General features: G+C 45.4%; 1 protein-coding gene across 6 annotated transcripts in view; it reads left to right on the forward strand.

Moving 5' to 3' along the window:
* Nucleotides 1-14,036, forward strand: part of TRAK1 (trafficking kinesin protein 1) — a 99,031-nt gene that overhangs the window by 51,211 nt on the left and 33,784 nt on the right. For all 6 annotated transcript variants that reach the window (XM_061127859.1, XM_061127860.1, XM_061127861.1 and 3 more), the window contains one exon: nt 8,380-8,456. In XM_061127859.1, the coding sequence (XP_060983842.1) occupies nt 8,406-8,456 (51 nt within the window). In that variant the 5' untranslated portion in view covers nt 8,380-8,405. The remainder of the gene's footprint in view (nt 1-8,379; nt 8,457-14,036) is intronic.

Genomic DNA, 14,036 nt, shown 5'->3' on the forward strand with positions numbered 1-14,036 from the left:
TTGCCTCACATTATCTCACATCATCTTCCTAACCCATGGAGCACCCAGAGAAGCAGCTTGCTTGGCTCACACAGCTGTCAGAGGCAGCATGGCTCTTTTTGTCTTCAGGAGAGAAGATGTCTAGGTTCTGTGTCCTTCTGGTCCCCGGAGGCTTGTGTGGTGCAGAAACTGAGTTGATCTCAAGTGATTTCTTGCTGAGTGGCATTCTCTGAGGTGGGCCTTCTTGTTTTCCCCCCATCCCCGAGATGGAGCAGGGGGAGTCACAGTGCTGCTGAGCGATGATGCAGTGGTCACACCCCTCTGTGCCCGAGCTGTGATACCAGCTCCAGGAAGACACTGGTGAAGAGTGGAGTTTTCTCACCACGCCCTTGTGGTGTGTTATGGGCAGTTTCCTCCCGCTTTCTCGAGGGAGGGGTCTTTGTTGTGTTTTCTCACAACAAAGACTCTTCTGAGACTGTCATCCAACTACCAGATTGGTCACTGGTTTCCTGGCAGGTATATTTAGGATGGGTGGCAGGATTTGAAAAGAGCGTGTGGCGTGGTCTGGGGTCTACTGAGCCCTGAGACTGTGAGAGAGCGCACGTCCCCTCATCAGAGGTGGCTGCTGCCGGTCAGTAGTCAGTGTTTTGGACACAGGCCAGTTTTCAGGGGCTGAGCACTACCCAGTAATTATCATCTGCAAAAAGCCGAGATGCAAATGATGCTGTTAGACAGTGGGAACCCAGAGCTCGATGGAGTGCCTCGGGCACGTGTCCAGCATCACGTGTCCAGATTCTTCAGTGAAGAATCCCAAGGTGAAGCACAGGAGCAGCATCGGTGTGATGTCTCGTGGGGTGGGAATGTCCACCCCAGAGAGAAAGCGCCATCAGGCCTTGGCCCTGGGGTCTGTAGTGATATGAGTGTCTTGCAGGACTCCGCCCTGTAGGGTCTAGGGCGGAGAGAAAGGAGCTGGCCTAGCTTATCGGCACTGACCTCACCTCTGTTACAAAGGTCTCTCTGCCCATTGTTTTCGTCACCTTGGTTTCAGCCTGGGGTTTGTTTGATAGTATCCATGGCTGCACCACACATGTCCCTTGCTCAGGGCTCTTTCTAGGGTAGAGGTAACAGCGTCACCCCAAGGCTGGCCATGAGCAAAGCTGTACATTTTGTGGTACCTGTTCCCCAGTCCCTAGCCATCTGAACTCCCTAAGAGCTTTTCCCACCTGGCACTTCTGCTGGTTCCTCTGTATTATGCTAATTTGTCTTATCTTCTCAATTAGGGCTTAAATTCCTCAAGGGTAGGATTCATTTTGTTTACTCAGCTGTGCTTAAGAGCCCCAGTTTGAATAGAATCAGACCCTCTCATAGCTTTGTGACCTTGTGTAATTTCATGTCTAAAATGTGGGCTATGGTAGTACTTCCCTCCTAGGATGAATGTAGACATTGAAGGAGGTGGTAGACATCCAGTACTTTAGCAGACTGCTGGGCAAATAGTGAGCAATCCATGAATGAGCCATTTGGATATCACCGAGGAGGCCTTCATTAAATACCCTGGTGATGAATGGCCCCCATAGGTCAACTCTGAGTGTTCCAGTGTAGGGCGGGGTGGATGATTGTAATATCCAACATACTGGGTTCAAGTCCATAGTTAGGTCCTGTCTGACTTTGGACAAGTCACTTGGCCCCTCTCTCTGCCTCACAGTGTCTCATGGAGGTCATATCTGTGTCACTGTGTTGTTCTGGTTTTAAGTGAAATAGTTATTTGTAAACTGCTCCTGGTAGCTGTTGCTGCTGCTGCTGCTAAGTCGCTTCAGTCGTGTCTGACCCTGTGTGACCCCATAGACGGCAGCCCACTAGGCTCCCCCGTCCCTGGGATTCTCCAGGCAAGAACACTGGAGTGGGTTGCCATTTTCTTCTCCAATGCATGAAAGTGAAAAGTGAAAGTGAAGTCGCTCAGTCGTGTCCGACTCTTCGTGACCCCATGGACCGCAGCCTACCAGGCTCCTCTGTCCATGGGATTTTCCAGGCAAGAGTACTGGAGTGGGGCGCCATTGCCTTCTCCGCCTGGAAGCTGTTAGCCTGTTGTAAATACCAGATAGTAATTTTCTTTTTTCTCCCCAGCCTCTTCAGTAAGTTGCTCTGGTGTCCTCTCTCAGACAGCCCTGGCAAAGGAAAGTGAGCCAGGACAGTCATCACACCCTCATCTCAACTGATGGCGATACTGATGAGCAGGCACATGTAGCCAGAGCTGTCCTGTCAGGTCTCCACGCTTGGCAAGTGACACCTCGCTCCCCGCTCCCAGTGCGTAGACCCAGCACCATGCAGATGCTGCTCATGACCAAACACACTGCCGTTAGCAGTGAACTCTGGGCTCTGGGTTGGCCTCTGCCACCACGCCATCCCTGAGACTGTCCCTAAAAGTTGTCATGATCAACCAGAACCTTTCACCTGTGAGGACTCGTGGCCGACAGTCTGCCTGTTTGCTTCTGGCTTAGGACCACAACTGCTTATTAGTTGATACCTTTCTGTTAATGCAGCTTCTTTCTTAGCAGCTTTGTGCCTCATCATATCACATTGGGCTTGAACTTGGCCTGTTTCCAGATGTCTTCTTTTTTATGCAGGAAGCCTGGTGGGGAGGGGATTTCTTTCCAAGATACATGTTCATCTGGAGGTGATGAGATATACACCAAGCTTTTATGTTATCACCCCTCTCTGGGCCCTCTGGTTGGTTAGAAATGAGCCTTTCTTTGCAAAGACTGGTCTGGGAGTAAAAGAAACTCTTCCATTTTTTTGAGCATCAACTATGTGTTGGGCTATCATGTGACTTATATAGGTGGGAAGGGACATAGGACGTTTGTAAGAATTAGGTTCATTATGCTTCTGGCCATTTTGGACATGGAGCCATTTAAACAGAAATAACAAGGAATTAGTTCTTTTTTCATTTTGTTCTAACTGCAGACAAATGAGCATTGTTTTTTATTACCAAGTACTATAGCACTGTGAACCTCACTCTGTTCCTATACACACATCAAGGGCTGCATGAAAATAGTTAGGTTTGGGGGTTTTTTTTGGGGGGGGGGTGTTTAAAGCCAAATCATGTGTGTCTTACAGGTCTTAGTAGTTAATACACTTGGGCATTTGGGCCAAGTCTAAATTATTTTGAAAATAGATATTAAAGGGCAACAGCCAAGGGAAGGGCATGGCTGAATCTCCAAAAAGTGGCTGTAACTTGAGGAAAGTATAAGAGTGAAAATTGGAAAGAGCTGGTGTTATAGATGTACCGTGAACTTCTGCCATCTAAGCAAATGCTATGAAAATTATCTGATTGAAAATAGTCTAGTCCATGTGGGTTAGATTAGTTCATTTATGTTCCATTTATCAGTGCTGATTTTCTAATCACTGATTTGCTACTCCTAAACACTTTTGCTGTCTGAGAACATTCTTGTGGCTGGAGAAAGGCTCCATCATGAGATCAAGAAAGAATGCATTTGTCACATTTTGTTGAAATGACTGGCTGTGGCATATGTAGCCCAGGGATGCTTCTTTGCATATAATTTGATGATAACTTAAAATATTGAGGTATAATTTACATACTGTAAAATTCACCCATTGTAAGTGAATAATTTATAGTGTTTTTTAGTAAATTTCCAGAGTTGGCAACAATCACCATAATTCAGTTTTAGAACATTCATATCTTGCCCCCCACTATCCCGCCTCATAAGATCCTTCATGTCTATTTACAATTAATTCCCTTTCCTATTTCTTATATTGGATTTCCCTGGTGGCTCAGTCGGTAAAGAATTTGCCTGCATTGCAGCAGACTCCGGTTTAATCCCTTGGTCGGGAAGATCCCCTGGAGAAGGAAATGGCAACCCACTCCAGTATTCTTGCCTAGAGAATCCCATGACTACAGACTGTAGCCTGGCTACTGTCCATGGGGTCACAAACAGTTAGATATGACTCATCGACTAAACCACCACCGCTCCTCACCTCAGGGAACCACGGATCTGCCATCTCAGGGAACCACGGATCTGCGGCCTGCCTCTAGAAGTTGCCTATACTGGATACTTAATATGAATGGAGTCATACAATATATGGTCTTTTATGTCTGGCTCCTACTGAGCATAAAGTTTTCATTTGTTTTCAATACCTTTTGGGGGGAAGTAGATTTATTTGGTAGAGCTTCCTTGTTCAGAAGTGAAACTTCTATTTGAGATACTGTTCTCACGGAGAGAGAAACTTGAGATGGTTTATTGTAGATTGAGTATCTGGAAAATTGGTGCTTGAAAAGTGCAAACTGTGCTTGTTGTACTGTTTAAAGCATCATTTGTTAGTCCTCATTTCTTGAAAGAGGAAGCCCAAGACATAATTACGGGGTTTGCCCAGGGCCTCATGGCCTTGGTAGATTCTCCTATGAAAACGTGAGCCTCATGTCACCAGGATCACAGATCTGACCTAAAGCACAGGCGCTTTTTGCTTTCTTTATGCTTCTTAAACATTGTTGATTTGTGCTGACCTCAGCCATGCCCTGGAATCCTCTATGGCTCCCTAGTTTGATACAGGAGCCAGACTGGCCTTGGCTCAGTCCACAGGACACACAGCTTCATTTGCTGTGGCCTTGGCTCGGGTCCTTAACTTCTCTTAGCCTCAGTTTCCTCATCCATAGAATACTCATCATAATAGTGCCTACCCTGCAAATTGTTCTGAGGGGTAAACAAGAAAAGCACATTAAATTCCTGGACATAGCAGGGACTCCTTAAGTGTTAGCTGCTGCCTCTGCTAGGAGTCTCCTCTTACTTTGAAATTCACCATTTGCTGGCTGTGTGACACTGGGTGAGTTAGTTAACCTCTCTAGGCCTCAGTTTCTCTTTGGTAAAATGGGGTTAAGGTGAGTGCCTACCCTGTAGTATTTTTTGCTCTGAGGAGTAAATGAGATAATCCATCTAGAGGGCTAGGAACAAGGCCAGGCTGTAGTTAGCATGCTTGGTAAATGTAGGGTGGTGCTATTATGAATTACTCTTAAAAGTTACCTCAGGGAGTACCCTATATTGTAGTCAAATATTTCCTGGAAAATATTGTAAGTAATGTTTTTCCCATCAGGGCATGGTCACTACAAAAAAATAAAGTAAAAAAAGAAAATTGAAATTTGCAGTTCTCTCCAAATGGCAGAAAGTGAAGAAGAACTAAAGAGCCTCTTGATGAAAGTGAAAGAGGAGAGTGAAAAAGTTGGCTTAAAGCTCAACATTCAAAAAACTAAGATCATGGCATCCGGTCCCATCACTTCATGGCAAATAGATGGGGAAACAGTGGCTGACTTTATTTTTGGGGGCTCCAAAATTACTGCATATGGTGATTGGAACCATGAAATTAAAAGACACTTATTCCTTGGAAGGAAAGTTATGACCAACCTAGACAGCATATTAAAAAGCAGAGACATTACTTTGTCAACAAAGGTCCATCTAGTCAAAGCTATGGTTTTTCCAGTAGTCATGTATGGATGTGAGAGTTGCACTATAAAGAAAGCTGAGCACCAAAGAATTGATGCTTTTGAACTGTGGTGTTGGAGAAGACTCTTGAGAGTCCCTTGGACTACAAGGAGATCCAACCAGTCCATCCTAAAGGAGATCAGTCCTGGGTGTTCATTGGAAGGACTGATGTTGAAGCTGAGACTCCAATACTTTGGCCACCTGATGTGAAGAGCAGACTTATTTGAAAAGACCCTGATGCTGGGAAAGATTGAGGGCAGGAGGAGAAGGGGACTACAAAGGATGAGGTGGTTGGATGGCATCACCGACTCAGTAGACATGGGTTTGGGTGGACTCTGGGAGTTGGTGATGGACAGGGAGGCCTGGCGTGCTGCTGTTCATGGGATTGCAAAGAGTCGGACATGACTGAGTGACTGAACTGAACTGGATGGCTATTCTATTTTTTTCTGTGTTTTATAAATCTGTAGTCCCTTACCCCCTCACCATTGGGATTATATGTATTTTTGAAAACGTAGCTGGAATAACAGAGCACATGCTTCCATAGTAGTTTTTCATTTCTGCCTCTGACTTCTGTGGCTGGGCTGTCAGGGACCTCAGAGCCTCCTTGGAGGTCTCTGCATCATTCTATACCCCTCGCCTCCTGTCACTATGTGTGTGGTGATGACATATGCCTGACTGGTTCATGCTGGGAAAAAACCCCAGTCCAGGTGTATGTTTTATTGGGTTCAGTTGTTAAAGCATGTTAAATCCTAAAAAAAAAAAAAAATAGCTTTATGAAAGGGCAATACAACGGGTCCTTGTGGTGGACCTACACCAGCGATAAAATCATATAAAGCTTAATATTCACATGTGCAGGTGCACACGCTCGTGCACACACACACACACACACAAGTTCAGGTAAAATGGAAAAATCTGAGTAAGATTCCTAGATTGTAGCAATGTCAGTACTCTGGTTGTGATATAATTTTACAAAATGTTACTGTCAGGTAAAGGGTATATGGAATCTCTGTTATTTCTTACATCTGCATATGATTATCTACACATAATTAACTACAGTGATCACAATTCAAAAAACAGCTTTAAAATGTAAATATAGTTTTCAATTAATTCAATCCCAGAGCAAAAAGCTTCTCTGAGTCTTATTCTCTTACGTTAGGGTAACATAGAGCCAAGATGAGTTCAAAATGTAGCCTGGTTGTCTTTCTTTCCAGTAAAGCGAAGGACCTAGTCTTTTGAGGAGAGCTAGGGTGGGCGTTAGCTGGCCCTGGAGTCAGCACAGCACAGGTTTCAGCATAGCGGCCTTTTGCCCGTTGATGCCCCGGCTTGCCATTCTCTCCTAGAGGGAGCTGACTGGACATCCTCTGGGTCTTGTCTGCACTGTTGCAGAGCATCACAGCCTTGCAGCATGAAAACCGGCTCCTGTCTGCACCATAGGATTCTGCACTTAAGAGTTTCTTGTGACATCGAGCTGATGAACTGCTTAGAGCAATTTGAGCTGGACTCCATCTCCATCAAGTTAAATTCTGGTTTTAACCAACCCTGTAGATTTCCCTTGCTTTTCCTCCAGCCAGCGGCCAGAGGGTTTCTGCCATAAAGCGCTGGGTGGAGAGGCCGGCAGAAGAACCCTCCCCGATCCTGGCTCAGAGCGCCCTGTTTTGGGAGGGTTTCAGATTTGGAACCAGATTTCAGGTCTCTTCCTTAAACTAGAAAATCATTCCAACAGATCCGATTTCTCTGAGCTCACCCACTAGGATGATCTCTGCTTGCATTTATAAAATATTTAGAGACATATTGCTTTCCAGCTGCAATTAGCCATTAGTGATGCTACTGAGTTTGGTTAGAAATACATTTCAATTCCCAAAGGCCTTGCCTGGGCTATGACTGCAAGTGGGTTGTTGCAGTCTTGTTGAGCTAAGTCTTTTACTCTTAAAAGAATTATTTGTTAGAGTCTTAGTTATGAGGAATTACTAACAAGTTATTATTTGGCCCCTAAGTGGCTGGTGTCAAAAAATTTTATACTTTGACTCTAAATCCATTTGCTTTCTCTCCTTCCTCCTCAGAATAAAACCCATGCTACCTTCACGGTATTTGGACTACAAATCATTTCCTTGCCATTGATTTAAAATAAAACAACCCTGAGATTTTTCTGGAAGCTAAAGCCTTCTTTCAGTGCACACCCTTTTTCCCCAAAGGAAAAACATAGTCCTGAAGACATAGTCCTGAAGTGGCCTGGAGGCAGCCTCTTAAGACCTCTTAAGCAAATGTCATATGTTATGAAATACTCTGTGTATGAGTGTGTGTGTGTGGATTAAAAAAAAAAAAAAATCTATCATCCTGGTTTTCATGGTTTGGAAACTAATTGCAGAGCCTTAGAATTTAGGCCATTTGGGGAAGAGGAGGCTGGGCCATTATGAAATTATCAGCTAAGACTGTTTAATAATTGATACCAAGAATTGCTTTGGAAAGGACCCACTGTGTCCACGTGCGTGGGTCTGTACAGAAAGTGGGGTCTAGATCTTAGGGCTCTTTCTGGCGGTTTATATATCACTCACTGTGCTGCTGACCCACTTTAGTTTGCTGACCAGATAGGAGGCCAGACCCCTTTCCGCTCCGGCGCCTTGCCCTCAGCACCACCCCCCGAGTGTGCACGTGCGGATGTGCACGCACACACACACACACACACACACACACACATGCAGTGTCAAGGCTTTGCAGTGATTAGTAGACCCCTGTCCCCTCACCCCACACAGAGTGGGGCTTTTCTCTGGCATCAAACCTAGTGGGGCTGAACCTGGCCAAACCAAATACCCTTTGTACTCACGACAACATAAGTTAGAGCCACTTTTTTAGGTGGGTCATTTGTTTGGCAGACTTGTAGCATCAGTAGTTACATGGTCATTTTTATTTCTTGCAGTTTTATGTGCTGAACGAGTTGGCCAGATGACTAAAACATATAATGACATAGATGCTGTAACTCGGCTTCTTGAGGAGGTAAGTGATTCGGGGAAAGGCAAAAAGTCGTTTATAACTGACTGATTATAATTTATATTGATTAAAGCAGACATTACTATTTTTCTTGGTGAAGAGTGTCAGAAATTGAGCCCTCTCAGAGTATGATTTTAGTGGCTTTTATTTTTTGAGCTGGTAGCTATGTTGGCTTTAGTTACTGTAATTTTGTACAAGATATTTTGGATTTTAAAAGGAATGTATTAATAATGGAATAGGGTAACATTTAAATACTTGCTATAGAATACCCAGTTGAAGCTTTATAAACTCTTAAAATGTACACTAATGATATATGTTAAATGTATATAAAAATGTCAGAAAAAAGACATCATTATTCATAACTTTGTAATGTTTTTGTTTTGTTGTGCTGTGTTTTTACTTAGTCAGGTTAAGGGAATGTTACTATGCAGTGTCGGCATGGAAATAACCAAAACAAGCTTGGCAAGAAAAATTTAGGAAACTTTCTTAGGATCAGATGAGCTGCAGGCATTTTAGAGACTATGGTTTTCTCAATTTCTTCTCAGCATCCTGTTGACATTTGAGAATTAAGGTGCTCTGATGGTCTCTAGAGGCAGATGAGTATACTATGTGTATCCCCACACCTAGAACAGGCCAGAACATGGTAGGTTCTCAGTATTTGCTGAATAAATGCCTATCTTTAAAACTTCTTCCACTCTTCCCACAAAATCAGGCCTGAAATGCAGAGATTTTAACTTTTAGATCCTGGTTTATGCTCTAGAATCTAGCACGATAGGAGTCATGTGACTATTCATTAGCCCTTCTTGAGGAGTAGAGTAGAAAGATATGAGGGACACAGAAACCCTCATTTTCAGCCAGTGGCAGGACAAAGCAGCAGTGTGGGACCTGAGGTTTTGTTCTTGGGTTGGGGATGGTCTTTTCACCCCATTTTTCATGTCTCTCTCTCCCTGGGCTCTTCCCTTCTGTACACCCAGGTTTTTCCTACCTGTTCTGAGGATGGGATCCTTCTGATCCACCCCCATGCCCCATTCCTGAGGGCCCACCTCCCCGGGTACCCACTTCCCTCTCATTCTCCTGAAGGCCACCCCCTGGTAGATCCACTGGGGCTGACACAGAGCAGGAATGGAGACCCACTTGACCACCTGTATGTCAGGAAAACCCCAGATTTCTCAGTCCCAAATAAGTGAGATTAGATTTTCTGGCTGTGTGACAGGACCCTTGCTGAGGCATTTTAGGGGCACTGGCCCCCTGGTGGTTCTCCAATTGCATCTGTCTGGGCAGCTCGTAGGCTAGCTCGGCCAACATCACCAACTTTCGGAAATGGTTCTCACAGCCCCCTTTCTGCTGCGTCCATTTTCCCCAGCAGCGCCCTGTTTCTGAATCCACTCCTCACCCCACACCCAGTCAGTCTTCTGAAGGTGCTCCTGTGTCTGTGCTTTATTATTTTTTCCCAAGGCTACCACCACGGCTCCTGGAGCCCTGGCTCGAGATTTTGAGTTTTCTCCCTTTCTTCTTTGCAACTGCCACCCTCCCAAACCCTTTGTGATCACCTGGCCCAGCCCAAACCCGACACTCGGAACTCCTTGGCGTGGCATTCAAGGCCATCCACTTAACCACATTCCTGAATCCTCTTCTTCACTCTTCCCCGGTACCTGCCTCCTTCTCTCCTACCTGTGACCTTTTGCACCGTCTGGCCCCTCTGTCTCTTCCTGCCTCTGAATGTCATGCTACAGGGCTCACTGGGGACCTCTGAAGCTGCCACACACCCCCAGCCACAGGTAGTCCGTGCCCCCACCTGCCCTGAGTTTGTAAGCCATCCTATTGTTCTGTTCGCTTTTTCTTCCAGCTGGGTTGGTTAGAAGTTTCTCCAAGGCGGGAACCCTGTTGATTTCCTTCTCCGTTTTAATCTTGGAAATGACAGGCCTTAGATAAATGCCTGCCTCTGTGGTCATGCTTATTCATAAGGGTAAACTTTGAGAATTAGCTGTTGTAGTGCATCATCTCATTAATTCTACCCTAGTTCTCAGAAGTAGATGTCATTGCTGCCCCATCCTACAGTGAAGGGACCTACTCTTGAGAGAACAGAAGATGGCCACATAGTACAGCTGTTTTCCAGCCTGGGCCCTTAACCACTGTGGCCCTGTTGCTTTTGGCTGTAGCTGTTTATTGCCATGTTTATTTAGTTCTGGAGAGTATGGTTAGGTGATTGTCAATGAGACATTTTTACTTTAAAAACATGAACTGGGTGACTTTTTTTTTTTTTTTTTTAAATGGGATGCTGCTTCAGTGAGTGTCCAGGGCCCATGGTTCCTGGCTCCTGATGAGTGTGAGCTGGCAGGGCTGGGTGAGGCTTTCACAGGGCCAGACCCATCTCTGCTTAGATGTTTGAGGATCGTGTTCAGAGGAGACTGGGACTCCAGCCCTGTATTTAGATTCTGGTCATCAACAATTCACAGCTAATTTCCTAAATGAGTGTCACTGTATAAAAAGTATGCTGTCATGGTTTTAAAAAAAATTTTTGGGTTGTTGAAAAGAATATTTTGGGGGCAGTTTCTTCAGGTGGCTCTTTGCTCTGCCCTCTTTGTTTTATTTTTAGCAGCTTCCCCTGGCCATGGTCTGGGTGCATCTGTGTGTCTTATATACAACGCCGTTCCTGTCCTTCTCCTGATAAGAGTCATATCTGAGTTGCCGCCTTTCTTTGGAACTAGGCAGGGTTTCATGGTTAAAGTCTGATTGTCCCACTCACGTGGCAGCTGTCCCATACTGCACTCTTCCTGGCTTTGGTTCTGTTTCTTTTGGTTTTGCACACCTGCCACGTGCAGATGGGGTACCAGCAGGATCTGCATAGGATGCCACGCACAGCCCTCAGCCAGCCCGAAGAGTTTGCTTCTCATTGAAGGGGAAGAGGATTCTGCAGCTTGCCCTGGCTTGCTGCTGCTTGGAATTTACCTTTGGGCAATGCTGCCTCCTCCCCAGTTACGGAGAGGGTTATTCTGGGGGCCCCTTAGTCATGCTTTTCATCCTTAAGTGGGTGAATGAGATGAGTCAACTGCTCAGTGTGGGAGGCAGGCTATTCTCTGTCTCCGGGGCCATGCCAGGCAGCTTGAGTGCTCATTGGTAAATGGGGCCGAGACACAAGTCACAGTGTTTTAAATTTTCAGGAAAACTTTGATGTAGATAGGGAGTAGGGAGAGCCAGATTGAGCCCCACCTGGCTGCCATCTCCTGGGGAATCAAAGAACCGGTTATTTTAATATCTTATTTCCAAGGGTCACAGTGTGTTTACAGTTCCATTTTTCTCACTGTAGTTTGCTCCAGCGGTCATCTCCTACCTGTTTTCCTGGTTTTAGAAGTAAATATTTATCATGTGTTGGCTGGCTGTAAGAAATGAGACTCTTTCATTCCTAAAATTCTTAAAGAGAAGCCCAGCCAGTCTTTTGCCTGAGAAAAACCAGAGACCTTCTCACAACCTTTTTGTTTAAGGTTTTCATTTCATCTCTGAATATTTTTGTTGTAACTTCTTATTTTTCCCCAGCAGAGCATTTTATTTATGTTACTGTGAAGATTAGATTTGGGATATAGACAAAGTGAGAGTCGTCCCTTTAGTAGGGCAAGGAAGCCTTGGGTCTGAGGTTTGGGGTGTATCAGCATAGGTTGAGAGGGCTGGGGGGCTTTGTGGTTGAGCCCACCCCCACTTATTTCCTTCCCCTGCCTGCTCCCCATTCCTCTTGGGTTCTGGCTTCTGTGTGCCGTGGGAAGCCTTCGGCATCCTTCATGTGCTCAGCAGTGCCTTGCTGAGCTTGTCTTTATCCATTATGATTTTGGCTTGATTTGTTTGCACTGAAATCTGTGTATGAAATGTCTGTGTGCACAGGATCTTAGCAGCTTGGATGCGTGACGGCAACAACACAGAACAGTAGGCAGTGAGCTGAAGAGCATAAAACACCTGCTGGGTATTCAGTCTGAGGGCTTGTTCTAGTAGAGAGATTTAATGGACTGGAGTGAGAGTTATGGAGACCATGATTTTGGACAGTGGGTGCTACAGTTTTCACTGAGACGTAGCCAGCTGAAGGGCTTCCCAGGTAGCTCAGCAGTTAAAGAATCCACCTGACAAGCAGGAGACCTGGGTTCTATCCCTGGATCAGGAAGATTCCCTGGAGAAGGAAATGGGAACCCACTCCAGTATTCTTGCCTGGGAAATCTCATGGACAGAGGAGCCTGGCGTGCTGCAGTCCATGGGGTCGCAAAAGAGTCAGATGTGACTTGGCATCTAAACAACAGCAGCCAGTGCAAGCCACCTGTACTAGTTGGTAATTTGGGGGCAGCCTCTGGAGAAGTGGGTTCCCTCACACAATCTCTGTGGGTCGTTTCCTGCTGGTACCAACTATGCACAACTGTTGGGTCTGACAAATGATAAAGGGCCACTGAGATAAGGACTCTGCCTTGATGTGGAAGGCAGTGCAGATGAACGCACAGAGAGAGGGGCATCTCGGTTGATTGGGCAAACTCACTGGTCCCCTTTGTTCCCTGGGAGGGCAGGACGGGGAGGCACAGATGGGGAAGGAGTTGGATGAATCTATGGCTCACTTGACATGACCCCCAGCTGTCTTCTGGGACAGTAGTGGCAGCAGTTACAGGTTTCAGGACCATGGAAGACTTAGGGGAGAGAGACCATCGTTTGTGTAAGAGCTCCAGGGAGTTAAATCACTATTGGTTCCAGTCCCCCCAAACTATGCTTTGCTCATAATTCATCGAAACTCCCATGATGAGTGAAGGAAGGTGTGTTACTATTCCATTGCATGAAATAATTTGGTGGGTATGAAAAAAGTTGGAAATAAAAGCTGCATTTTGTAAAGTCTTACAACTCAATGAACCATAAAGCTGGAAGATTCTTTGAAAGGGTCATTCAGCTAGTCTGCCCCTCCACCTGACCTCTTCTCACAGACAAGGGAACCAGGCCCCAGGGATATTCAACCAGAACCCAGACTCTCAAATTATAGGGTAGAACAGTTCACATGAAGCAGTTAAACTTTGGATAGGTAGCTACTCTAAGAAATGCCTCTTAGGTTGTAGGTAAATACGTGACAAGTGACATTTAAACATGAGATAATAACCTTCCTTCATGGAATGCACCTTGGTATGTCAGTTCTGTGCTGTTGAATGTCGTTTGAAACAAAATGTCAGTTGCCATGACTAGAATGATTCTCAACCTACAGATATTTATAATCTGTGTTTGGAAGAAATGGATCTAGAAGATCCTTGTTAAGTGTAAACCATAAGGTCACTTGGTTATCAGAAGCTAGGACTCCTCCCCAGCTTTTTTCTGCTCAAAACTTCATGTCCCTGGTCTTCTGCTTTTTTACACCAAATGAGCAGAATAATTAGCCTAGACTTCTTAAAGGTTTTCACTTTCCAGAGTTCTCCTCCCCATGCCAACCTATAAGTGAGCAGGTGAATCTACACATAGTAGCCAGTGGTTTCATCAGCAAGGATCAATAAGTCTGCATTTGGTGATGGCATCCACCCCACTGTCTCCACTGTCAGGGGCCAGCTTTCCTCCCATAAACGCAGCTGGACCTTTATATGC

The sequence above is a fragment of the Dama dama genome, chromosome 24, assembly GCF_033118175.1.
Source record: "Dama dama isolate Ldn47 chromosome 24, ASM3311817v1, whole genome shotgun sequence".
In the NCBI taxonomy this organism is placed as follows: Eukaryota; Metazoa; Chordata; class Mammalia; order Artiodactyla; family Cervidae; genus Dama; species Dama dama.